Below are 27,012 nucleotides of genomic sequence, written 5' to 3'. Positions count from 1 at the left end.
ATCCGAGATGCGATAGAGCTCATGGAAGAGAGTGGGAGGGAGGCTTATGTATTAAAGATAGATCAAGAGAAAGCCTTTGATAGGGTCTCTCATGAGTTTTTATTGAAGGTTTTGGAAGCATTTGGTTTCAAGGAAAATTTCATTCAGTGGATAAGGATTTTTTATTCAAACATATTTAGCTGTGTTAAATGTAATGGTTTTTTATCCAAGTATTTTCCAATACAGAGATCAGTGAGACAGGGTTGTCCCCTGTCCCCACTGCTGTACACATTGGTAGCAGAACCATTAGGTTACATGATGCGAAAGAAACAAGGTGTAGTTGGGATTGTGGTCCCCAGCTCTGGGCTGGTGTCGGTGATACACCAATATGCAGATGACACAACCTTAATATTGAGAAATGGGGAGTGAGTGAGGAAAGCTATGGATGTAATGGAGGAATATTGTAGAGCTTCAGGAGCCAGAGTGAATTATAGTAAATCCCAATGCCTGGTTGCAGGGAGGGGTAGGGGGGAATGGTTGGGGGAATGTCCCTTTAAGGTGGTGGAGGTTTTGGAAGTTCTGGGGGTGCATATGGGGTGCAAGAAAGACAGGGATGAAGTGGATCGATTAAATTGGGAACCGAAGGTTATGAAAATTAAAAAGATTTTGGGAAGATAGGAAAGAAGGTGGTTGAAAGTGCAAGGAAGAGCGACAGTGGTGTCTGCCCTCCTGCTATCTAAGCTATGGTACTTATTGATGGTGGAGGATATTCCTGAGTGGGCGGAAAAGTCCATCCGAGAGGCTTGTGTGAGGTTTTTATGGGAAGGGAAACCAGCCTTGGTGGCTTACAATACCATCATTGGACGGAGAAATCAGGGAGGACTCAATTTTCCAGATATTGATTTGAAGAAGAAATCCTTTAGAATCAAATGGGTGAAGAGATTTCTTCAGAAGTCAAACACAAGTTTTTGGAAGAGTTGTTTTGAGCATTTTTTAAAACGAAGTGGGATAGGAGGGCAGGGGATATTGTATATGGAATGCAATAATACGTTTTTGAAATCGATTAAACTTCTCCCTAGGTTTTATAAGGGGGTTGTAGAGACTTTGGCCCAATTTTTAAAGAGTGTGCAGTTTATGCCCAAGGGGGCTGAGGAATTTTTTAGAACAGCCCTTATTTTTGAACAGGTGGGTCAACATCGAAGGAGAGGTTTTATTTAATCAAGCTTTTATAAAAGCTGGGATTATATCTGTGAAAGATGTATTATACGAGGTAATTCCAGGTTGGTTGCCGGAAGCGATAGTGAGGGACATGGTGTGGGAGGAGGATCAGGAGGTAGAAGGAAAAGCAATAGGAATCATGTATGAGAAGATTGTGAGGGCAATGCCACAGGATTGGATGGAAGAAATAAATGCGCAAATCTCCAAAGGAAGTAAAATGCGTCCTGCTTTTCCAAGCTTTGTACTGGAGAAAGGGGGAGAGTTGGTCCAATTTGACAACTGTAATACTCGAGATTTCTATGAGGTATTCAGAGAATGGAGATTCAAGACACCTGCTGGTCAGGAGTTTTGGCAGAGTATATACCCACAGCTGGACTTCAACAGGATTTGGAAGGGAGTGTGGGCGAATTTTAAATGTCCAGAATGGATTGAACTGGATTTCAAATTGGCTCATAACCGGATTTTTACCATGACGGTCTTGTGCAAGATTGGACGAGTGGAGGCGGCAACTTGCCCAATGTGTGGGACACGGGATGAGACTCTGTCCCATTTACTGGTGTTATGTCCGCAGTTAAATGACTTTAAGTACTATGTTCGACAGTTGTGTGAAGCTTTTTTGCTGGGTGGGGACCGAAGAGCGAGAATGGGAATCCCGTGGGACTCAATTTTGAGATGGGGATTGCAGGAGAGTCTGCCCGAGTCTAGCGGAGCAGCAATTAATTTAATGTTCAGTTTGACTAGATTCGTGATTGGCAAAGAAGGAATGCTCTGTTTTTTAAGGGGAGGAGAATCAATCTAAAAGAGTATTTTAAATATAAGCTAAAAGATCATTATAAGGCTCTGTGGATATTTTATTCAGAAAGGAATTTAAGGACAGTATTTTACAACCAATTTTTAAAGTACAATCGATTAATATATGTTACAGGTGACAAATTAAACTTCAGGTTTTGATGTTAAAATGTGGTGGCGGAATGGCTGTGCAGAGCGGTGGAATTGATTTGTATCATACAATGTAATGATCACGATGTTGTAAGTCATAATCATAATCAACTTTATTGTCATTGTTAGTGCACAAGTGCAGTACAATGAAATGTAGGCTTGCGGCTCCCGAGAGTGTACATTTAGATTAAGACATTTCACAGAAATCACAGAAACCCCACAGTGCAGATAGAGGCCATTTCGGCCCATCGAGCCTGCACCGACACATATCCCACCCTATCCCCGTAACCCCATGTATTTAATCCCCCTAACACTAAGGGTCAATTTATCACAGCCAATCAACCTAACCCGCACATCTTTGGACTGTGGGAGGAAACCAGAGCACCCGGAGGAAACCCACGCAAACACGGGGAGAATGTGCAAACTCCACACAGACAGTCACCCGAGGTCGGAATCGAACCCGAGTCCCTGGCGCTGTGAGGCAACAGTGCTAACCACTATGCCACCATGCAACATTCAACATTCATTTGGCTTGTAATACATTAACATAATGTATTACATAATGTTCTTAATGTTCAATAAAGTATAATATTAAAAAAAAGTGGGCAGTGCGCTCGCCTCTGAGTCAGAAGGTCGTGGGTTCAAGTCCCACTCCAAAGACTTGAGTGCAACAAATCTAGGCTGACACTCCCAGAGCAGTGCCGAGGGAATGCTGCACTGTCGGCGGTGCTATCTTTCGGGTGAGACGGTAAGCCGAGGTCTGTTCCACCATTTTGGTAGCTTTGCCTCTTTATTCCAATTCCCCGCCCTTTTCCCATATCCCTGACAACCCTTCTCAAGTAAGTATCTATCTCCCTTTTCAAACACCACCTGCATCCATGGCCTTCTGGGATAAGGTGTTCCATAATGTCACAACCCCTGTGCGTGCAGAGTTTTCTGGATTGACTTTAAACCAGCTTAACTGGGGGATTGTCCTATGAGGACAGATTGAGTAGACTGGGCCTATGTTCCTTAGAGTTTAGAAGAATGAGAGGTGATCTAATTGAAACATAAAATTCTTGAGGGGCTTTACAGGGTTAATGTTGGAAAAATGTTTCCCCTGGCTGAGTAATCTCGAACACGGGGTCACAGTCTTAGAATAAGGGGTTGGCCATTTAGGACTGAGATGAGGAATTTCTTCACTCAGAGGGTGGTGAATCTTTGGAATTCTCTACCCCAGAGGGCTGCGGAGGCTCAGTCATTGCATATATTCGAGACAGAGATCGATAGATTTTTAAATATTATGGGAATTAAGGGATATGTGAATAGTGCAGGAAAGTGGAGATGAGGTAAATGATCAGCCGTGATCTTATTGAATGGCGGAGCGGGCTCGAAGGGCTGAATGGCCGACTCCTGCTCCTATTTCTTATGTTCTTATGTTAACTCGAATTCTAAGAGTGCGCCGGTGTGTTCTGGATTCCTCTGTTAGATCGATGTGTCGTTCCTTAGTTACCTTGCAGGCGAGAGGATACTTTGAAAACGTCTCTCTCGACAGAAAGTTCTGCCAGGCACCTTTCCTCAAACGCGAATAAGACCGTGGTGCTTACCTCTCCATTGACCGCTGCTGTCTCTGGGCTCCTTTCTGAGCCAGGCTGGGAGTAACCAGTGTGTGCGGTCAGAGGCTTGATCGAGAGGAGCTGAACGGAGCCCGAGGACGAGTCGAATGGATCATCCGACGTCTTGGAGACATGCTCGAACAGCGTGGCGCTCTCCTCCTCATCGCTAACCGGCACTGGAGCACGTTACATAATGAATGTCAGGACGTAGCACAGCAAGAGACAAAAAAAACACAACGGTTACAAGGACACGAGACAAGAGTCTGCAACAAGTCACTCACTCAGAATTCCTCCCCTTCTATAAAGAACAAGCAAAGGAGGCCCGTCCAAATGTTCTTGTGGAAGGACATCCATTGCACTCGGCTTCATTTACTCATTCGAGAAGGTGATTCAACATATGCTGATGGGGTGAGATGAAGTAGGGGTGGGAGGAGGCTCGTGTGGAGCATAAACACCGGCACGGACCAGTTGGGCCGAATGGCCTGTTTCTGTGCTGTAAATTCTATGTAACATGCCCATTAAATAGCTAATTAACGACACAAAAAAAACCACTTAGTTTTGAATATGACTCAATCACTGGATATATGTGGCTACTGCATATTCTGTTGTCACTATCCCACTGTGACAGTGGTGCACTGCGAGGCGGAAATCTACGTCGGTGAAGTGATTGAACAAATGTTTTGTTTTGAACGAGTTCAATAGCGGAGGAAGGAATCTGAGACGACCGCATTAAGCGTTCATACAGTAACATCACTGAGTTTAACATCTACCCCTAGACCCTTCCTGGGACAAGGGACTATCTGTGTGGGGGAGGGGAGGGAGACAAATGGAACGCCACGGAGTGCGTGTTTAAACACAGAAGAATGCAAAAGGAATTGAGTGATTGCTGTGTTAAGGGTAAGATGGCTGACTGACAGCATGAATTGCCGCTTTATGTAAGGATCTCCCATTTTGACACGTTCCCGATCTATTGGTCTGATCAACAGCGCTGCAATCCAAAAAGTAATCAATAACTCCACATCTGTATTGACTGTCTGTCACGCTCACATTCATTGCCCTTCGATCAAACTTCTTAACTACAGGAACCTCTTCTGCTTCAAAAGGAAAACCCCCCCCCATGCACTTAAAATTTAAACAAGATTGAACAAATATTGCGGAGAGTGCGCCGTACAACATTATTAATCATTACATAAGAACATAAGAAATAGGAGCAGGAATAGGCCACTTGGCCCCTCGAGCCTGCTCCGCCTTTCAATAAGATCATGGCTGATCTTGGGCTCAAAGCCAGTTCCCTGCCCGCTCCCCATAACCCTTCACTCCCTTATCTTGTAAAAATCTGTCTAAGACCACCTTAAATGTATTTAATGACCCAGCCTCCACAGCTCTCTGGGGCAGAGAATTCCGCAGATTTACGACCCTCTCAGTTCTAAAAGGGCGACCCTTTATTCTGAAACCGTGCCCCCGAGTTCTAGATTTCCCCACGAGGGGAAACATCCTCTCTGCATCTACCCTGTTGAGCCCCCTCAGTATCTTTTAAGGAGGTTTGCCAAGTTGATTGGAGCTGGGATCCCCTCTTGTACTGCCTTCATATCCCACACTCATCAGTAACCTAACGCCACAGAGCACGAAGACCATTCAGGCCATCTTAAAACCAATTGGTGAAACCTTCCCATTGCTGGTCGCCCAATGGAGCTCAAGTTGGTGAAGAGAAGCCCCACCATCCCTGAATCAGCCCTGCCCTGCACATCTCATCGACTGCTATCTGTCATCTATCACATGTTAGCCGTGGCTCAGTGGGTAACGCTCTCACCTCTGAGTCAGAAGGTCATGGGTTCAAGACCCTGTACTGCTGTTGATGCTCGCACCGTCTCAGGAACTTGCATTTATGCAGCGCCTCATCAAGTATCAAATCGTGGCTCAAGGGGTAACATTCTCACCTCTGAGTCAGGTAGGTCTTGGGTCCAAATCATTATCCCAGAGACTTGAGCACATAATCCAGGCTGACACTCCCAGTGCAGTGCTGAGGGAGTGCCGCACTGTCAAAGGTGCCGTCTTTTGGATGAGGCATTAATCCCAGGCCCCCGTCTGCCCTCTCAGGTGGACGTGAAAGATCCCCATGTACCTTTCGAAGAAGAGCAGGGGAGTTATCCCCGGTGTCCTGGGCCCATAATTATCCCTCAACCAACAGCACCAAAAAACAGATGATCTCATTGTTGTTTGTGGGAGCTTGCTGTGCGCAAATTAGCTGCAGCGCTTCCTAAATTACAACGGTCTTACTTATGCTTTGTTACACGGATCAATGTAACATCGCGGAGGTTGAAATATCTCAATGTTCCTGCCTTCGACCATGTAAAAGAAAAGAAAGACTTGCATTTCTATAGCGCCTTTCACGACCACCGGACGTCCCAAAGTGCTTTGCAGCCAATGAAGTACTTTTGAAGTGTGGTCACTGTTGTGATGTAGGAAACGCGGCAGCCACTTGGCGCACAGCAAGCTCCCACAAACAGCAATGTGATAATGACCAGAAAATCTGTTTTAGTGATGTTGGTTGAGGGATAAATATTAACCAGGGTACCGGGGAGAACTCCCCTGCCCTTCTTTGAAATAGTGCTGTGGGATCTTTTACGTCCACCTGAGGGAGCAGACGGGGGCCTCAGTTTAACGTCTCATCCGAAAGATTAAGAAATATTGTAAACAATGGGAATTGTAGCTTACCTTCATTTTCCGGATCGTACTTGGCCACTCAATATTGGCTTAAATCCACCCACTGAGCAAAGTTTTCACTGCCAGGATGACATAGCCAGCAAGCACAAGCAGCAAAAATCATACAGATAGATTTGGGGTACGTAGTGATTAAAAACAAATCACTGATGGGAGATTTTTTTTCACTCTCTGAGGGCTGCTCCATCCTGCTATCGCTCGGCAGTGTCAGGAGTCTCTTCATTACATCTCTGGAGCTGCGATGCTCCTCGAAAGCTTTGATGATGGTCGGCATGCTAACACGAGGATCAGTACGAAATTTTAATCAAGCGTTCAGGCCGAGGAAAATATGTCATGAAATCGGAAAAAGATATTGAAGGATGGTGTAACCTCAAGGGGTAGGAGATTCCAATTTAGGTCACCAGGAAATTGGAAAGAAAAGAATGGAGGTTCTAGTGAAATAGGTCATTGCTGTTACCAAATTGGATTTCAGAAGATTACTGTCATGAATCTTACCATTCATGTAGAAATGACTCATGAGATAACACTGGGCGGCCAGCTGGTGGCGCTGTCCAAGTAAAGTATAAATACTCGGGCGTGGGCCCAGCTTGCTCAGGACGTTTTTGTAACCAGGAACTAGTGATGTAACTAGAACTCATGGTTGTGAAACAGTTGATTAAAGCCTTGTTTTATACTCAAACCAAGTGTTTAGTAGTTTTCTTACATCAATTACATTTTGGTATATTCCATTAACCCTTTATTTTGCCTTGGCCAGCTTAATTTAGCAACTCGAGCATCTTCATTTTTAATTCATTTTCGGGATATGGGCGTCGCTGGCAAGGCCGGCATTTACTGCCCATCCCTAGTTTGCCCATGAGAAGGTGGAGATGGTGGGCTTTCATCTTGAACCGCTATTCTTTGTAGCCGTTTGATACAACTGAGTGGAATGCTCGACCACTCTGGCGAGAGAGTGTCTAATCACCTCCCCTTGCCATTCGATGTCATTACCATCAGCAAATCCCCACCCCACCATCAACATCCTGGGGGGTCACCACTGGCCAGAAACTCAACTGGACCAGCCACATAAATACTGTGGCAACAAGAGCAGGTCAGAGGCTGGGTATTCTGCGGCGAGTGTCTCACCACCTGACTCCCCAAAGCCTCTCCACCATCTACAAGGCACAAGTTAGGAGTGTGATGGAAGACTCTCCACTTGCCTGGATGAGTGCAGCTCCAACAATACTCAAGAAGCTTAACACCATCCAAGACAAATCAGTCCACTTGATTGGCTGCCCATTCACCACCTTAAACATTCACTCCATCAACCACCGGCGCACCGCGGCTGCAGTGTGTACCATCTGCAAGATGCACTGCAGCAACTCACCAAGGCACCTTCGGCAGCACCTCCCAAACCCACAACCTCTACCACCTAGAAGGACAAGGGCAGCAGGCGCATGGGAACACCGCCGCCTCCAAGTTCCCCTCCAATTCACACACCATCCCGACTTGGAAATGTATCACTGTTCCTTCATCGTTGCTGGGTCTAAATCCTGGAACTCCCTCCCTAACAGCACTGTGGGAGCACCTTCACCACACGGACTGCAGCGGTTCAAGAAGGCGGCTCACCACCACCTTCTCAAGGGCAATTAGGGATGGGCAATAAATGGTGGCCTTGCCAGTGACGCCCACATCCTAGGAACAAATATTTAAAAAATTGTGCACAGCAATCTCCCACAAGCATCAATGTGATAATGACCAGATTATCTGCTTTTTGTGATGTTGAGTGAGGAATAAATATTGGCCAGGACACCAGGGATAACTTCCCTGCTCATCTTTGAAATAGTGCCATGGGATCCCAGCCCTGAAGGTGTGAGGAGGAGGAGGGGTTGGAGTCGGGTATTCCCTCAATCTCCGAAGCTCCCATGGCCCGGCCCTCAGTCAGGGGTGCCTGGTCTCTCCAGAAATACCTAGCCAACACCTAGCACAAGTGGGATCCACCTGGAGGCTCCAGGTTGGAACTGGGATCTATGGAGATGAAGGGAAGATGTTTTTTTAATTATATTTTGAAGTGGCAGCCTGAGACAGGGAACACTGAACCCATGGTTTTAATGACCTAACCAGCAAACCGCCCAAATCCCTTTCCTGACCTGTTACCTCATGTTGCTATTGAATACGTAATTCATATTCACACTTCTCCTACCTAATCTTATGCTTTTCACAGAATCAGAGAAATTTACGGCACAGAAGGAGGCCATTCGGCCCATTGTGTCCGTGCCGGCCGAAAAAGAGCTCTCCAGCCTAATCCCACTGTCCAGCTCTTGGTCCGTAGCCCTGTAGGTTACGGCACTTCAAGTGCATATCCAAGTACTTTTTAAATGTTGTGAGGGTTTCTGCCTCTCCCACCCTTTCAGGCAGTGAGTTCCAGACCCTCACCACCCTCTGGGTGAAAAAAGTTCTCCTCAACTCCCCTCTAATCCTTCGACCAATTACTTTAAATCTATGCCCCCTGGTTATTGACCTCTCTGCTAAGGGAAATAGGTCCTTCCTATCCACTCTATCTCGGCCCCACATAATTTTAAACACCTCAATTACATCTCCCCTCAACCTCCTCTGTTTCAAAGAAAACAACCCCTATTTTGCACTTAACCATATTGGACTCCACCTGCCTCCTCTCCAGCCTATCTGCATCACTTTGCAATTACTACGTATTAATCAGTACCATCAGTCACTGACTAATGTGTAGTCATCCAATGTCAGGCATGGCTCAGTGGATAGCACACTCGCCTGAGAAGGTTGTGGGTTCAAGTCCCACTCAAGAGACCTGAGCACATTATCCAGGCTGACACTCCCAGTGCAGCACTGAGGGAGCGCTGCACTGTCGGAGGTGCCGTCTTTAGGATGGGACATTAAACTGAGGCCCTGTCTGCTCTCTCAGGTGGACGTAAAATATCCCATGGCACTATTCGAAGAGGAGCTGGGGGGTTCTCCCAGTGTCTTGGTAAATATTTATCCTTTAACAAACATCACTAAAAACAGATGATCTGCTCATTTATTTCATTGCTGTCTGTGGGAGCTTATTCTGTGCAAATTGGCTGCCACATTGCCGAGTGACTACACTTCAAAAGTACTTCATTGGCTGTAAAGCGTGTTGAGATGTCCTGAGGTTGTGAAATGAGCTATAGAAATGCAATCTTTCGACTTTCACTGCACTCAATTTAGTGTCACCCATAAAACAAGACATCTTGGGTAACATTACTTCCTCCAAGTCATTTATGACAACGGCAGTCTCAACACCGACCACTTGGGACTCCAGGATCACTGGATTTCCAGTGAGACCTCCCCTCACATCTCCGACCTGTACTCTTTACCTTTCAGCCACCTGTTAACCCAGACTAACACTTTGCCATTCATCTCATGAGCATGCACCTCGTGAATCGACCTCTTCTGTGGGACAATGTCAAATTGCACAGAATTACATCGGATATACGGCACAGAAACAGGCCATGTGGCCCAACCAGTCCATGCCGGCATTTATGATCCACTCGAACCTCTTCCCATCCTTCCTCATCTAAATCTATCAGCGTAACCCTCTATTCCCTTCTCCCTCTTATGCTTGTCTAGCCTCCCCTTAAAGGCATCTATACTATTCGCTTCAACCACTCCCTGTGGTAGCGAGTTCCACATTCTCACCACTCTCTGGGTAAAGAAGTTTCTTCTGAAATCCCTATTTGATTTCTTGGTGACTATCTTATATTGATGGCCTTTCGTTTTGCTCTTCCCCACAAGTGGAAACACTGGCCTAGAAATTCAGTGGGCCTTGCGCCCACTTAGCGCCTAAAGAGGTCTTCTGCGCCGGCGGGGTTGGTAGTGTGGAAATTGAGTGCAGCGTTAATGGCGGCAGTAGCCGGTAGCGCTGCACCGGCACCGATGACGTCATCGGTGTGCGCAGCACCCCGGTTCCGCCCCGATGCCGGCCCGACGCCCATATTCAGTTGCTGCCGCCTCTTCCGCAGCGGCCGCAAACAACGTTCGTGAAACACGGCCTTCATGCAGCGTTAGTGGGGCGCATAAAGGTGGAGGTGCGGCCGGCCACTTTTTCAGCGGCCGCCTGCCCGCACCTCCCTCCCCGGCCTCCTGCACCACCCCCCCCGCGGCATTGGTGGCTGATTCCCGCGAGCCCGGCACTTCTCCGTGGTGCCGGGCTCATTTGCCGGCAGAATCCAGCGGCGATCTCACGGCTGCAGGCAGCTCCTCCTTAAGAGAAGGAGGAGGCCTGCAGTACTCCAGCCTGCCGCACCGCATCGGGTGGCGCAGCGGCAGCTGGAGTGCTGAAATTCACTTTCAGCGCCCCAAGCGGAGGCGGGCACACCCTGGAACAGCGCCCGGTTCCGACTTGGGGCACTAAAAGTGAATTTCTGGCGGGCGCAACGGGCTCCGGGCGCAGCGCAAACTTTTGGGCGCAACTGAGCTGGCGGGGCCATACCTAATTTCTAGGCCACTCTCTCTGTATTCACTCTATCAAAACCTTTCATAATTTTAAAGACCTCGATTAGGTCACCCCTCTGCCTACTCTTTTCCAGAGAAAAGAGACCCAGCCTGTTCATCCTTTCCTGATCGGTATATCCTCCCTGAAATCCAAGTGGATAACCTCTACTGCCTCAGGCTTGTTCAACATGTTCTCCAGGAAACTGGTCAAATGCAACCTGCTCCTTCGCAATTCTCTCCAATCTTTCCAGATTTCCTTACTCCATCTCTCATCAAAGTTTCAAACACTGTGCTCACAACTGATGTAACATTCACAGATGTACTGGAAGGGTGGTGGAAGCAGATTCAATCGTACCTTTCAAAAGGGGAAGTGGATGTACAGTATACTTGAAAAAAAAACTTCAGGACTGTGGGAAAAGAGCAAGGGAGTGAGACTAATTGGATAGCTCCTTCAAAGAGGCATGGTGGGCTGAATGGCCAGAATCTGTTAACATATGTAGTGGGGAAAATGCTAGAGTCTATTATAAAAGATGTAATAGCAGAGCACTTGGAAAGCAGTGACAGGATCGGACAAAGTCAACATGGATTTACAAAAGGTAAATCATGCTTGACTAATCTACTGGAATTTTTTGAGGATGTAACTGGTAAAATAGATAAGGGAGAACCAGTGGATGTGGTGTACTTGGACTTTCAGAAGGCTTTCGATAAGGTCCCACACAAGAGATTAGCGTGCAAAATTAAGGCACATGGGATTGGGGGCAAGGTATTGACTTGGATAGAGAACTGGTTGGCGGACAGAAAGCAAAGAGTTGGAATAAACGGGTCGTTTTCCGAGTGGCAGGCAGTGACTAGTGGGGTACCGCAAGGATCGGTCCTAGGACCCCAGCTGTTCACAATATATATTAATGATCTGGACGAGGGAATTGGATGTAATATCTCCAAATTTGCAGACGACACAAAGCTGGGCGGGAGGGTAAGATGCGAGGAGGATGTCGGGAAACTGCAGTACGATTTGGACAGGTTGGGTGATTGGGCAGAAACATGGCAAATGCACTATAATGTGGATAAATGTGAGGTTATCCACTTTGGTGGCAAAAACAGGAAGGCAGATTATTATTTGAATGGCAATAGATTGGGAGAAGGGGAAGTGCAAAGAGACCTGGGTGTCCTTGTGCACCAGTCGCTGAAGGTAAGCATGCAGGTGCAGCAGGCGGTTAAGAGGGCAAATGGTATGTTGGCCTTCGTAGCAAGAGGGTTCGAGTACAGGAACAAGGATGTCTTGCTACAGTTGTACAGGGCCTTGGTGAGACCGCACCTTGAGTATTGTGTGCAGTTTTGGTCACCTTACCTGAGGAAGGACGTTCTTGCCATGGAGGGAGTGCAGCGAAGATTCACCAGGCTGATACCTGGGATGGCAGGAATGACGTATGAGGAGAGACTGTGTCGATTGGGCTTGTACTCACTGGAGTTTAGAAGATTGAGAGGGGATCTCATCGAAACTTATAAAATTCTGTCAGGTCTGGGCAGACTAGATGTAGGAAGGATGTTTCTGATGGCCGGGGAGTCCAGAACCAGGGGTCATAGTCTAAGGATAAGGGGTAAGCCATTTAGGACTGAAATGAGGAGGAATTTCTTCACCCAGAGAGTGGTGAACCTGTGGAATTCTCTGCCACAGAGGGCGGTGGAGGCTAGTTCATTAAATATATTCAAGAAAGAGTTGGATATATTTCTTGAGGCTAAAGGGATCAAGGGATATGGGGAAAAGGCAGGGACAGGGTACTGAATTTGGATGATCAGCCATGATCACATTGAATGGCGGAGCAGGCTCGAAGGGCCAAATGGCCTACTCCTGCTCCTATCTTCTATGTTTCTATGTTTCTAAGAAATAGCAACAGGAGTCAGCCATTCGGCCCCTCGAGTCTGCTCCGCCATTCAATAAGATCATGGCTGATCTTCGACCTCAACTCCACTTTCCTGCACTATCCCCATATCCCTTGATTCCCTTAATATTCAAAAATCTATCGATCTCCGCCTTGAATATACTCAACGACTGAGCCTCCATAGCCCTCTGGGGTAGAGAATTCCAAAGAATCACCACTCTCTGAGTGAAGAAATTCCTCCTCACCTCAGTCTTAAATGACCTACCCCTTATCCTGAGACTGTGACCCCTGGTTCTAGACTCGCCATCCAGGGGAAACAACCTTTTAGCATCTACCCTGTCAATCCCCCTGCAGAGCCAATCAGGCCTTCGCCCAGGGTGCCCATCAAACATCTGGCGGCCGTTCTCACCGTGGGCAAGATAAAACGTATGCCCAACTGGAATAAGCCTGGTCCCTTGAATTCTTTACTTTCTTTGCAATACATTTACGTTGCTCCACCTAGTATCAGATAGATGCACACTTGAGGTAGAGAATACCGTGATACACTCACGTTCCACTTAAAGAACGAAATAGCTTGCTATTATATCGCGCCTGTGTACGTTTTGTGTGGAATGACAGAGCGTGCTTCAAGGACACGGGTACCTCAGGGGTGAGGTGACGGTGACAAAGCACTCGAGCCTTGCATTTAGGATGTCACCTCAACCCTTTAGGTGTAGTAATCCCTGGTAACACATCGCAGTCCGGTGCGCCGTCCTCCAAGCAGAATGCACGCTAGAGGTCGGATGACGTCTAAGCCGTGATAACAAGAAGTCATATTATTTTCCAGCCCGGAACCACAGTGAGCTTTACATTCTCGTTGCACACCCTCAAACAATGACTACACTTCAAAAGTACTTCATTGGCTGTAAACGCTTTGCTGTGTCCTGAGGTCGTGAAAGGCGCCAGAGAAATGCAAGTCTTTCTTTTATTGCTTATTTTTTTAACTTTTTAAAAATTCTTCAGAGTTTTCTCACTGATGTTTCTAGGCTACGTAAACACACAAAGTGTGGTGAATAAGGTTGGTGAGCTCCAAGCACAATTAGCCGTGTGGCAATATGATGTTGTGGCAATAATAGAAACGTGGCTTAAAAACGGTGAGGATTGGGCACTTAATATTCAAGGGTACAAGGTGTTCAGAAAAGATAGGGAAGGAAAAAAGTGAGGTGGGATGGCAGTGCTGATTCAGGAAGACATTATAGTGTTGGAAAGGGAGGATGTTCTTGAGGGGACAAGGACAGAATCCATTTGGTTAGAGCTGAGGAGCAAAAAGGGTTTGATCACACTATTGGGGGTATTCTACAGGCCTCCAAATAGTGAGAGGGAGGTAGAGGAGCAAATCTGCAGGGAAATCGCAGAGATATGCAAGAGCTATAGAGTGGTGATATTGGGGGACTTTAATTAACCAAATATCGATTGGGATAATGCTAGGGTAAAGGGAGAGGGGGAGGAATTTCTGAAATGTGTTCAGGAGAATTTCCTTGAACAGTATGTTCTTGGCCCAACTAGGAAGGAGGCATTGCTGGATCTGATGCTGGGGAATGAGGTTGGGCCAGGTCGACCAAGTGTCTGTGGGAGAACACTTGGGTACGAGTGATCATCGTATCATAAGATTTAGATTAGCAATGGAGAGGAGCAAGGAACAATCTAGAGTGGAACTTCTAAACTGGAATAGGGCTAACTTCAATGGGATGCAAAAGGATCTAGCCAGGGTAAAATGGAACCAAAGACTGACAGGAAAAACTGTAATGGAACAATAGGTGATCTTTAAGGAGGAGATGTTCCAAGTACAGGCTAGGTACATTCCAACAAGAGGGAAGGGTAAGGGAACCAAAGCAAGGGCTCCTTGGATGATGAGGGAGATAGAGAAGATGATGAAACAAAAAAAGAGGGTGTACGATGAATGTCAGGTGAATTCTTCAAGGGTGAACCAGACCAAATACAATAAGTTGAGAGGGGAAATGAAGATGAAAATAAGATTGGCAAAGAGAGCATATGAGAGTAGAATGGCGGTTAACATAAAAGGGAACCCAAAATTCTTCTACCGGCATGTAAACAGTAAACGGGTAGTAAGAGGCTGGGCGGGGCCTATTAGGGACAAAGAAGGTGATATATGCTTAGAGGTGCAGGGCAAGGCTAGAATACTCAATGAGTACTTTGTATTGGTGTTTACTAAGGAGGTGGATGCTGACAAAATATCAGTAGAAGTGGAAAAGGTAGAAGCAATGGAAGGGGTGAAAATTGATAGATAGGATGTACTAGAAAGGCGGGGTATGCTTAGAGTGGATAAGTCGCCTGGTCCAGATGGCTTGCATCCCAGGTTGCTAAGGGAATTGGGGGAGGAGATAGCGGAAGGGCTTGCCATAATTTTCCAATCTTCCCTAGATGCGAGGGAGGTGCCTGAGGATTGGAAAGTGGCAAATGTGACACCATTGTTCAAGAAAGGGTGTAAGGACAATCCTAGTAACTACAGGCCGGTCAGTTTAACGTCAGTGGTGGGGAAAGTTTTAGAAACAATAATCAAGGAAAAAATGAACGGGCACTTGGAGAGGTTTAAGCTAATTATGGAGAGCCAACACGGGTTTGTAAAAGGCAGGTCGTGTTTGACTAATCTAATTCAATTTTTTGATGAAGTAACAGAGAGGATCAATGAAGGGAATGCAATGGATGTTGTTTACATGGATTTTAGGAAGGCGTTTGACAAAGTACCACATAGAAGGCTTGTTAACAAAATTGAGGCTCATGGAATAGGTGGGTCAGTGGCAGCTTGGATAAGGAATTGGCTTAAGGACAGAAAACAGCGAGTTGTGGTAAATGGCTGTTTTTCAGACTGGGGGATGGTAGACAGTGGTGTTCCCCAAGGGTCAGTGCTGGGGTCACTGCTTTTTTAAATATATATATAAATGACCTGGATATTGGAATACAGAGTAGAATTTCTAAATTTGCCGATGACACCAAACGTGGGAGAGTGGCAAACAGTGAGGATACCAATTGACTGCAATAGGACATAGAAAGGCTAGCAGAATGGGCAGACAAGTGGCAGATGGAATTTAATACAGAGAAGTGTGAGGTGATGTATTTTGGCAGAACAGGGAGAGGCAATATACACTTAATGGCACAGTTTTAAAGAGTGTGCAGGGACAGAGGGACCTGAGAGTTAATGTGCATAGGTCCCTGAAGGTGGCAGGACATATTGAGAGAGTGGTTAGCAAAGCATATGGGATCTTGGGCTTCATAAATAGAGGTACAGGAAACTTTGTGATATCCGGCACCGACGGGACCGAGCTGTTGCCGTTCCCTCAAAACTGCCGGACACACCAGCGTTAATGTTGAAGCATACGGAGCTTTTCATCTCCGTATCTGACAACAAACACTGTTGCTTAGCAACAGCTTCTAAACAGTCGGCCCGTACCTTGGAACCGTCTCTCTGAAGCTGTTGCTAAGCTACAGAGACTTTGCAGAGCCTGACTGTTGAAAAAAAAGCCACGAGAAGAAAAAAAACCTAACAAAACGGCTCCTGGTTTTTGCCGGTGGCTCGAGCTTGCCGGACATTTAGCCTCCGGATAACACAAAGTTTCCTGTATTGAGTACAAAAGTAGAGAAGTTATGCTGAACCTTTATAAAGCGCTGGTTAGGTTACAACTGAAGTATTGCATCACGTTCTGGTCACCACACTTTAGGAAGGATGTGAAGGCACTTGAGAGGGTGCAGAGGAGATTTACCAGAATGGTTCTGGAGATGGGAGATCTTAGCTACAAGGACAGGTTGGAGAAGCTGGATTTGTTTTCATTAGAGCAAAGGAGGTTGAGGGGTGATTTGATAGAGGAGTACAAGATTATGACGGGGTTGGATAGGCTAGACGGGGAAAGGCTGTTCCCACTAGTAGATGGTACAAGGACAAGGGGACACAGATTTAAGGTTTTGGGCAAGAGATACAGGGGGGACGTGAGGAAACTCTTTTTTACGCAGCGAGTGGTGAGGACCTGGAACTCGCTGCCGACGGAAGTGGTGGAAACGGAGACACTCAATGTTTTCAAGGGGAGACTGGATAGGCACTTGAGGGAAATAAACTTGCAGGGCTACGGGGATAGAGCGGGGGAATGGGACTGACTGGATTGCTCCACAGAGAGCCGGAACGGACTCGATGGACTGAATGGCCTCCTTCTGTGCCGTTATGACTCTATGGGGGAAAAATTGAGTCGCGCCCCCTTTTTTTCACCTTCTCCAGTGCCTCTATATCCTTTTTTATAACATGGAGACCAGAAGTCAGGTGAAAGGAAAGGAAAGGGAGTGGGTGTGGGTGGTGGTGGTGCGGGAAGCAGTTAAAACAGCAATATTGGACCTGATTTGTTCCAAGTTCCAGTCTAACTTTCCCAGCCCACATTGCAATTCTGAGCTGGGCTATAATGTGGGGTGGGTGGGGGGAGGGGCGACGATGGATTGACTGAAAGACAAGAGTTTTATCAAGAACTAATATTATAAAGTTTTACGCCTTATCTGCTTACGCGCCAGATTGTGAGGTGCGGAAAATTTATTTGCAGGTCGAAATCGCGTCGCCCGCTGCGAGAATTTTATTTTTCGGCGTGTTTGTGATTTATTACGAGGGGGCAGAAACGCAACGGGGATAAAAAATCACCCAACCCAACCCAACCCAACCCACCCAAACCCATCTCACCATTGTTCTTCCTTGTTCCCTCTTTTATAATTTTCTGCTGTGCCGTAGTCTTCTGCGGAGTGACGGTGGCCGAGTCGAGATTTCCTGACTGCTCGCTGGCGACGGAATCCTCTTCGCTGTGTAACCTGCTGCAAATCACCATGGCAACAAGAGAATATCATATTTTCATTTCTCTCTCTCTCCCCCCCTCCCTTACACCCACACGTTATCAAAGTTAGTTTCACATAATTTCTCAAATAAAATTTAGAAAAAAAATTAATCTTCAGCAGCGTGCAAAGAGAAACATTGAATTACTGATTCGCTTATGGATGCGTCTTTCACTCTACGCACTTTAGACTGTAAATCTTCCATCCCTCAAAATCACCAAGCAGTTTTTCTTTTCCGTTTAGGACATGGCTTCAGCTTAATTTTTTTATCAAATTATGAGAGATTAAATATTTCAACGTCTTTGCTGTTTCATAGTCAAGCCTGTTTTATACCCTCGGCCTCCTGCATTCAAACTGCAAAACCTTTTTAATATTTCAGGCTCACTTCTCTATTATAATACTGTTAATCTAACGACTGCATTATGCCACTAGCTGGAATTTCAAGGGACCTCTTGATAGCCCCTCCTCCCTCTCTCTGTAACCTCCTGCAGCCCGACAACCCTCTGAGATCTCTGCGCTCCTCCAATTCTGGCCTCTTGCGCATCCTCGACTTCCTTTGTCCCACCACTGGCCTTCAGCTGTCTAGAAACCAACCTCTGGAATTGTCTCCTTAAACCTCTCGACCTCTCTCTCGTCCTTTAAGACGCTCCTTAAAACCGATCTCTGTGTCCTGTCTTATGTGTCAGCCGTGGCTCAGTGGGTAGCACTCTCACTCCCCTGAGGCATGAAGGTTGTGGGTTCAAGTCCCACTCCAGAGACTTGAGCACAAAAATCTAGGCTGACACTCCCAGTGCAGTGCTGAGGGTGCGCTGCACTGTCGGAGGTGCCGTCTTTCAGATGAGATGTTAAACCGAGGTCCCGTCTGCTCTCACAGGTGGATCTAAAACATCCCACAGCACTATTTCGAAGAAGAGCAGGGAAGTTATCCCTGGTGTCCTGGACCAATATTTATCCCTCAATCAACATCATTAAAAACAAATTAGCTGCTCATTATCACATTACTGTGTGTGGGAGCTTGCTGTGCGCAAATTGGCTGCAGCATTTCCTACATTACAACAGTGACTGCACTTCAAAACTACATAATTGGCTGTAAAGCGCTTTGGGACGTCCTGAGGTCGTGAAAGGCGCAAGTCTTTCTTTTACTTTTTTCTAATGTCGCTTTCTTTGTCTCGATGTCAAATTTTTCTCTGATTAGACTCTTGGCTGACACTTCAGTGCGGTACTGAGGGAGTGCTGCACTGTCGGAGGGGCGGTACTGAGGGAGTGCTGCACTGTCGGAGGTGCCGTCTTTCAGATGAGATGTTAAACTGAGCCCTCGTCAGCTCTCTGAGGTCGATGTAAAGGATCTCATGGCTACTACTTTGAAGAAGAGCAGGGGAGTTCTCTCCAGTGTCCTGGCCAATATTTATAATTCAAACTCTTACCTGCTCTATTTGTGGGAGCTTGCTGTGCGCTATTTACAGGTTTTGTGTTCAATATAGAATCATTGAATGGTTGCAGCACAGTAGGAGGTCACTCGCTGCATAAAAGTGTTTTTTCTTATGTTATCTTTGGTTCTTTTGCCAATCACCTTAAATCTGTGTCCTCTGGTTCTCGACCCTTCCACCAATGGGAACATTTTCTCTTATCTACTCTGTCCAGAACCCTCATGATTTTAAACACTTCTATCAAATTTTCTCTCTCTATCTTCTCTGCTCTAAGGCGAACCACTCCAGTTTCTCCAGTCTATCCACATAACTGAAGTCCCTCATCCCTGGAACCATTCTCGTAAATCTTTTCTGCTCCCTGTCTAAGGCCTTCACATCCACGAATTCAGTGACAGCTTTTCCATCTGGTTCAGTATCACTGGTCTCTTCTGTAAGTGGGTCTTGCATCCCTTACGATCTGGAGTGCACCTTCTTTTCTGCCCAATATCTAGTTGAACGATATCATGGCCAAGAGCTTTTAACAGGGAGTCCTTACTCCATGCACCAGCTACTGAAATATTGCCTGTGCCAACACATGCGTTCTCCTCTCCCTGGGGATGGTGGACTGCAAAGTACGCGATCGAGGGGAAGTCCAAGCGTCAAACCAGCACCTGGTTCATTTTGCATGAAATATATGAATGAGCGGTATGCAGAACAATCAATTCTCTATGATCCTCAGTTATGGAAGACCATAAAGATGTTACTTACTATCGATGGTGGGGGGAGGGGGGTCGGGGGTGGGGGGATTCAGCCCACCTAGCTGTCAATCAAAGTTACTAGGTTGGATGTGTGACCATGGGATTTCTCAGCATCTTCCGTAGCTGAATGGGGTGGATTGAAATCTGGCTTCTCAAATGTCAAAATGAGTAAACTATTTGGAATAGCCTGAGATCCCCACCCCCCGTTTAAACAGATATTGAATTAACGCTTCAAGTCACCATAATAACCAACCAGGTTTCAGGTCGCTGGCTCACCATCGTGGAAAAAATGTCAACATTATAGAAATATTGTAAGCTTTTTTAAAATCCAGTACAGGCAACGCGGGTGAAAACCAAAATCATCAGATACTCTATTTATAAAACCTTACTTCTCACAGCTCTATCAACTTGTCCTTCCGTTTTTAAAGATTTGTGCATTCCATGTATTGAATATCCAGCTGTCGAAGGTGGTACAACCTGTGTGATTCGCATCAGCTGGCGGCGAGATTGAAACCCCTGCTTGTTCTGTTCAACACGGCAATGCTTGCCTCACATTCATCATCACATTCATCACGGTTATATGACCCTCTGCCCAAAAACGGCTCACAGTATCCCAGATGCAGCCGAATCAATGGCTCATACAAAGTCATCCTGGTTTCTGCTGCCCGTATCCGAACTCGCACCAAGTCCCGTTCACCCATTACCCGCCCCCCCCCCCCCCCCCTTGCCAAGCTCACTGACCTACATTGGCTCCCGGTCCGGCAACGCCTCGATTTTAAAATTCCCATCCTTGCTTCCAAATCAATCCATGGCCGTCGCCCCCCTCCCTATCTCTGTAACCTCCTCCAGCCCCGCAACCCTCCGAGATCTCTGTGCTCCTCCAATTCTGGCCTCTTGCGCAACACCCGAAACTCATCGCTCCACCATTGGCGGCCGTGCCTTCAGCTGCCTGGGCCCTAAGCTCTGGAATTCCCCCCCTAAACCTCTCCGCCTCTCTCTCCTCCTTCAAGATGCTCCTTACAACCTACCTCTTTGACCAAGCTTTTCCTGTCCTAATATCTCCTTATCGGCCTCAGTGTCAAATTATGTCTGATAATCGCTCTACGAAGCACCTTGGGATGTTTTACTGTGTTAAAGGCGCGGTATAATTTAGAGATGAACAATTCAGAGTTGACCAGACAATCATGGAGGACGATTTTTGTTTCAAATTGGTAAAGAAAGCATTCACTTTTCGTTGTATAGGTTATACCCTTACTTTTCTTACTTGAGGACAACTTGATGGTACAGCTACCTACAGTTCACTAGCCACGTGCGACATCTGTATGTGATTCTAAAACAATCTGCCAGCAGAGTTGGAAAAAAAATCACAAAGAAAGGCATTGACCCATAAAGAAACAAATCGAATCAAAAGCCTTTCTCATATCATACACTGTCCTAGACATATATTGGGCAGCAGACAGCTCAAAAAACACGAGAAATTGGTAGGAAGAATGAGGAGAGGCAACACAATCCTAAAGTGGGTGCATGAACAGAGAGACCTGGGGGTATATGTGAACATATCATTGAAGGTGGCAGGGCAGGTTGAGAAAGCGGTTAAAAAAGCATATGGGATCCTGGGCTTCATAAATAGAGGCATAGAGTACAAAAGCAAGGAAGTTATGATGAACCTTTATAAAACACTGGTTCGGGCTCAACTGGAGTATTGTGTCCAATTCTGGGCACCGCACTTTAGGAAGGATGTGAAGGCCTTAGAGAGGGTGCAGAAAAGATTTACAAGAATGGCTCCAGGGATGAGGGACTTCAGTTGCGTGGATAGACTGGAGAAGCTGGGGTTGAACAGAGAAGGTTGAGAGGAGATTTGATAGAGGTGTTCAAATACATGAGGGGTCTAGTCAGAATAGATGGAGAGAAACTGTTCCCATTGGCAGAAGGGTTGAGAACCAGAGAGCACAGATAAAAGGTGATTGGCAAAAGAACCAAAGGCGACGTGAGGAAAAACCTTTTTACGCAGCGAGTGGTTAGGATCTGGAATGCACTGCCTGAGGGGGTGGTGGAGGCAGACTCAATCACAGCTCCCAAAAGGGAATTGGATAAATGCCTGAAGGAAAAAAATTTTCAGGGCTACGGGGAAAGGGCGGGGGAGTGGGACTAGCTGAAGTGCGCTTGCAGAGAGCCGGCACGGGCTCGATTGGCTGAATGGCCTCCTTCTGTGCTGTAACCATTCTATGATTCTGTGATTCTATAAATTATGAATCAAGCCAATCAGAATGATATATTGTTCCCTGACGAGAAAGATATTTGATACTGGCATCATAAACCTTTCTGTATGTTATCTGCTGTGTGGCAGATTCATAACTAATGAAAATAGGCTATTAGACCATTAGCGTTAGTACAGAGATATAGATATATAAATTTACAGGGAAATGGGACTAGATATAGTGCAGCTCCAACAACACTCAAGAAGCTCGACAACATCCAGGACAAAGCAGCCCACTTGATTGGCACCCCATTCACCACCTTAAACATTCACTCCCTCCACCGCCGGCGTACCGTGGCTGCAGTGTGTACCATCTACAAGATGCACTGCAACAACTCGACAAGGCTTCTTCGACAGCACCTCCCAAACCCCTGACCTCTACCACCCAGAAGGACAAGGGCAGCAGGCGCATAGGGACACCACCACCTCCAAGTTCCCCTCCAAGTCACACACCATCCTGACTTAGAAGTATATCGGCCGTTCCATCATCGTCGCTGGGTCAAAATCCTGGAACTCCCTCCCTAACAGCACTGTGAGAGTACCTTTACCACATGGACTGCAGCGATTCAAGAAGGCGGCTCACCACCACCTTCTCAAGGGCAATAAACGCTGGGCCTTGCAGCGACACCCACATCCCATAAAACAAATATTTTTAGATGGATAGCTCCAATTCAAGAGCGAGTTGCAATGGGCCGAATGTTAGGATTCTCTTGGGTAAATTCAGCTCTCCCAACACATGCCCAGCAGTGCTTCCGCACTTAAAGGCGGTGCGAGTCAGGGGTAGGGACGTGGTGCTGTAGCACCCGATTCTGCAACCCACGGTCCCTTTCCACCGTGACTCCCCGCTGCGAGCTTCGCAATAACCCCAAACACATTTTCTAGAAGTCAGCCGTGGCTCAGTGGGTAGTACACTCCAGAGACTTGAGCCCAAAAATCTAGGCTGACACTCCAGTGCAGTACTGAGGGAATGCTGCACTGTCAAAGGTGCCGTCTTTCGATGAGACGTTAATCTGTGGCCCCGTCTGCTCTTTCAGGTGGACGGCAAAGAACCCACTGCACTATTTCGAAGAAGAGCAGGGGAGTTCTCCCCAGTGTCCTGGCCAATATTTATCCCTCAATCAACATCACTAAAACAGATGATCTGGTCAATGCTGTTAGTGGGACCTTGCTGTGCGCAAATTAGCTGCTGCATTTGCCACATTGCAACAGTGACTACACTTCAAATGTACTTCATTGGCTCTAAAGCATTTTGGGTAAGGCGTTATAGGAAGGACACTTTAGGAAAGACATGAAGGCTTTGGAGAGGATACAGAAGGCAATGGTTCCAGGGATGAGGAATTACAGTTATGTGGATAGACTGGAGAAGCTGGGGTTGTTCCCCTTGGAGCAGAGAAGGCTAAGAGGAGATTTGATAGAGGCGTTTAAAATCATGAAGGATTTCAATAGAGTAAATAAAGAGAAACTGTTTCCAATGACTGAAGGGTCGATAACCAGAGGGCACAGATTTAAGATGATTGGCAAAAGAACCAGAGGCGACATGAGGAAAAACCTTTTTACGCAACGAGTGGTTAGGATTTGGAATGCACTGCCTGATAGGGCGGTGGATACAGATTCAATAGTAGCCTTCAAAAGAGAATTGGATGAATACTTGATGAAGAGAAATTTGCAGGGATATGGGGAAAGAGCGGGGGAGTGGGACTAACTGGATTGCTCTTCGAAAGAGCCCGCACAGACTCGATGGGCCGAATGGCCTCCTTCTGTGCTGTACTGTTCTACGATCTATGATATAAATGTAAGACTTTTTCTTTTATTCTAATTTTTCGTGTGGCTTGGCCCCGCAGTGAAAGAGCACTGCCCAACAGAACCAAGAACACAAGGATGACTTCCTGCAGATACAGGACCAATTCCCACCGCACACGTATCGCTGCAGCATCTTCACAAATGTTCATAGTAAACAGCAACAGAGGGAAATGAGACGATGTGACAGAGACATTAACAAATGGCAAGGTATTTGCTATTCCTAAACAATCTCTGTGGAACCTCATCTGTTATTTCTACTTTGATTAATTCGAAGGAATACAAGCTGAGAAATCTAGTTACTGTGGGGGCTAAATTCGGTTGATTTGTGCCTCCCGTTAGCGCCCTAAGAGGCACCGCTAACGCCTCCCGCAAAATTCAGCAGGAGGTTCGCGCCGGCGCTAACCATTAGTGGCGCGCGGTGCTGCGCCGCCGCCGATTACTTCATCGCCGTGCGCAGCGCCCCGCTCGCACCCCGGCTGTAATATTGGGTGGCGCTCCCCGACTTACCGCCGGATGCTATGTCCGCCTTGGTTAGGGGGGCCTACCAGTGGCCGGAGCGGCGCTAGTTAAAGGGGAGGCGGCGGGCAGCCATTTTTGTTGCTGGCCACCTGCCAGCATCTGCCCCCGGCCCCTGTGAAGCCACCCCGCTGCGGGGTGCCGGCTGCTCTCCGTGAGCCCGCCACTCCTCTTGAGTGCCGGGCTCATTTGCTGGCACTCCCGATCCCTGGTGACCCAGCTGGGCGTCGGGATGCGTTGCGCCAGGCCCCTCCCCTTTAATAAGGGGAGGAAGGCCTGCAGTACTGCGGCGCACGCAATATTGCCTCGCAGCGCCCCAAGAGGAATGCGGGACACTTCCAGTAGCGCCCCGCTTCCCTCTCGGGGCGCTACCTGGGAAAATCGGCAGCTGGGGGGGGCGCTAACTTTTTTGGAGCGCTAAAATTGGACGCTACCCAATTTTTACCCCTTTATCTTTTATTACAACAACAACGACTTGAATTTATACCGCGCCTTTAACATAATAAAACGTCCCAAGGCGCTTCACAGGAGCGATTATCAAATAAAATCTGTCACCGAGCCACATAAGGACATATTAGGGCAGATGACCAAAAGCTTGGTCAAAGAGGTGGGTTTTAAGGAGCGTCTTAAAGGAGGAGAGGCGGAGAGGTTCAGGGAGGGAATTCCAGAGTTAGGGCCCAGGCAGCTGAAGGCACGGCCACCAATGGTGGAGCAATTAAAATCGGAGATGAGCAAGAGGCCAGAATTGGAGAAGCGCAGATATCTCGGGGGGGTTGTGTGGCTGGAGGAGGTTACAGAGATTGGGAGGGGCGAGGAGGCCATGGAGGGATTTGAAAACAAGGATGAGAATTTTGAAATCGAGACTTAGGTGGACCGGGCATCAATGTAGGTCAGCGAGCACAGGGGTGATGGGTGAACGAGACTTGGGGCTCGATTTTGCCATTGGGGGCGGGCTGGGGCGTGTCAGGTGGTTTTCATGTCAGGACCCTGGCTCCGATGTGAAGTGGGAAAAAAGTGCGATTTTGCCCTAATTGAGCACTTGATTTCGAGCATGTGGAAACCCCTGGCCCAATGAGTCTTTTCATACAGAAAATCGCCTCCGATGACGCCATCAATGCTGCTCGATTTAAGGCCTGCAAGCAGCCTTACTTCTTCTGGAGATTTTAAACTTTATGCCCATTGTTGTGATCGCTCCATTCAGCAACTATGTCCAGCAGTAGGCCAAAGGGTGCTCCAAGGTTCGATGAGGCCTCCCTCCAAGCTCTGGTCGCGCGCTGGTGCCTTTTGGCCTGTGCAGCTTCAGGTGGGTGAGCAGCAGCTTGGCGCTCCTGTTGTTGCTGCTGCTGTTGGTGCTGCTGTTGTTCATGGTCCTGCTGCTGCCGTGGCTGGTCTTCGTCCGAATCTGATGTTCCAGGAGGAAAGGAAATAAATGGTTCCCATTCTTCTGGTATATGCCTCAGTTGAGGAAGCGCTCAGTCAAGGTGGGGAGAGGGGTTTCCCAGGAGGTCACACTGGAGATGGGTGTCAGGCTCCAAACTTCCAAAACAACACGTATGCCTGATAAAAGTTCCCCCAGACCTGAGACAACAAAGTTCTGCCACCTGCAAATGATGATTGGTGAAAACTCCTTTTTAATGGTGGAGCTGCAGCTGTTAGTAAGCCATCCACTTGTGAGGCCGCCAGGGTTCACTGGCGTGTTCCAGAGGAGACGTGCAGCACGGGGGAAATGTGTTAAAATCACAAAGGCCTCTCAAAATGGGATTATAGAGGCAAGTAACTGGTTGTTGAGGGCCTTAAGGGCCTATCCCGCCTCTTGGATGCTTAGCTGCATTTCAGACCTTCGTTAGAGAACATTGACACTTTTTACAAACGATCAATGGGGCATTCAGACTGGAATGGCCCCATCACGAGACCAGTTGGACAAAGGGGAACACTGAGGAGACGTTTAAAACCGATTAACCGGCCATCCAGGTCGATGGGCCCAGATCGGTACCCTTTGTATGATTTTCAATACGTCCAGATCAGACAAAAGAAATGAGCTGATCTGGCAGGAGATAAGGGCTACCGGGAAGGGTATAACTAGTCCCTCGGGAGGCCATTTCACTCTCTCTCTCCCTCCCGCTTTGCCTCCGGTGCCCTGCCGTATCCTCAACCCAGCGAGGGGATCGTCAATGAAGAGCCCGTCCAGGGAAGTAGGACACCCGCAGTTACATTTGAATTACTGGGGTATCTCTGCTTTGGGGCGGTGAAAACCTAAAACATCGGCAGGTAACAGGGCACGGAGCAGGCGGTTCAACATCCTAGACTGGTGAGCATGAACTTTCTGGCCCATTACAAGACAATCTAGATAGGTGTAAAGGGTGGGAGTTAAGGGGAATTGCTAAAGTGTCATTTTAGTCATTTTCCCTCGATGTCCGTTTCTCCTCCCCCGTTAAGTGTAATTGTGTTACATCCATAGTGATTTTTCTCTGTATAATAATTATTTCTCTATTTTTAATAAACATTGATTTTCTTTGCACCAAATCACTGGTCTCGTTTGTCTATATCGCTACTTGTAAATAAGTCCGGTGGTCAGAACCAAAGGGGAAGCGATTCTAACCACACGGGGCTGGAGCAGCTCAG

At 47.2% G+C, this 27,012-nt stretch overlaps 1 protein-coding gene across 2 annotated transcripts in view; it reads right to left on the bottom strand.

Moving 5' to 3' along the window:
- kiaa1549la (KIAA1549-like a) overlaps positions 1-27,012 on the bottom strand; it is a 474,294-nt gene that overhangs the window by 137,546 nt on the left and 309,736 nt on the right. For both annotated transcript variants that reach the window (XM_086008325.1, XM_086008326.1), the window contains exons 13-14: positions 17,508-17,635; positions 3,723-3,907 (exon numbers count right to left, since the gene is read on the bottom strand). In XM_086008325.1, the coding sequence (XP_085864451.1) occupies positions 3,723-3,907; positions 17,508-17,635 (313 nt within the window). The remainder of the gene's footprint in view (positions 1-3,722; positions 3,908-17,507; positions 17,636-27,012) is intronic.

Source organism: Somniosus microcephalus, chromosome 15 (assembly GCF_052327205.1).
Source record: "Somniosus microcephalus isolate GS21.2 chromosome 15, FLI_Smic_1.0, whole genome shotgun sequence".
NCBI lineage: Eukaryota > Metazoa > Chordata > Chondrichthyes > Squaliformes > Somniosidae > Somniosus > Somniosus microcephalus.
The sequence above is the reverse complement of the archived record's forward strand: the minus strand, read 5'-3'. Positions and strand labels throughout refer to the sequence as shown.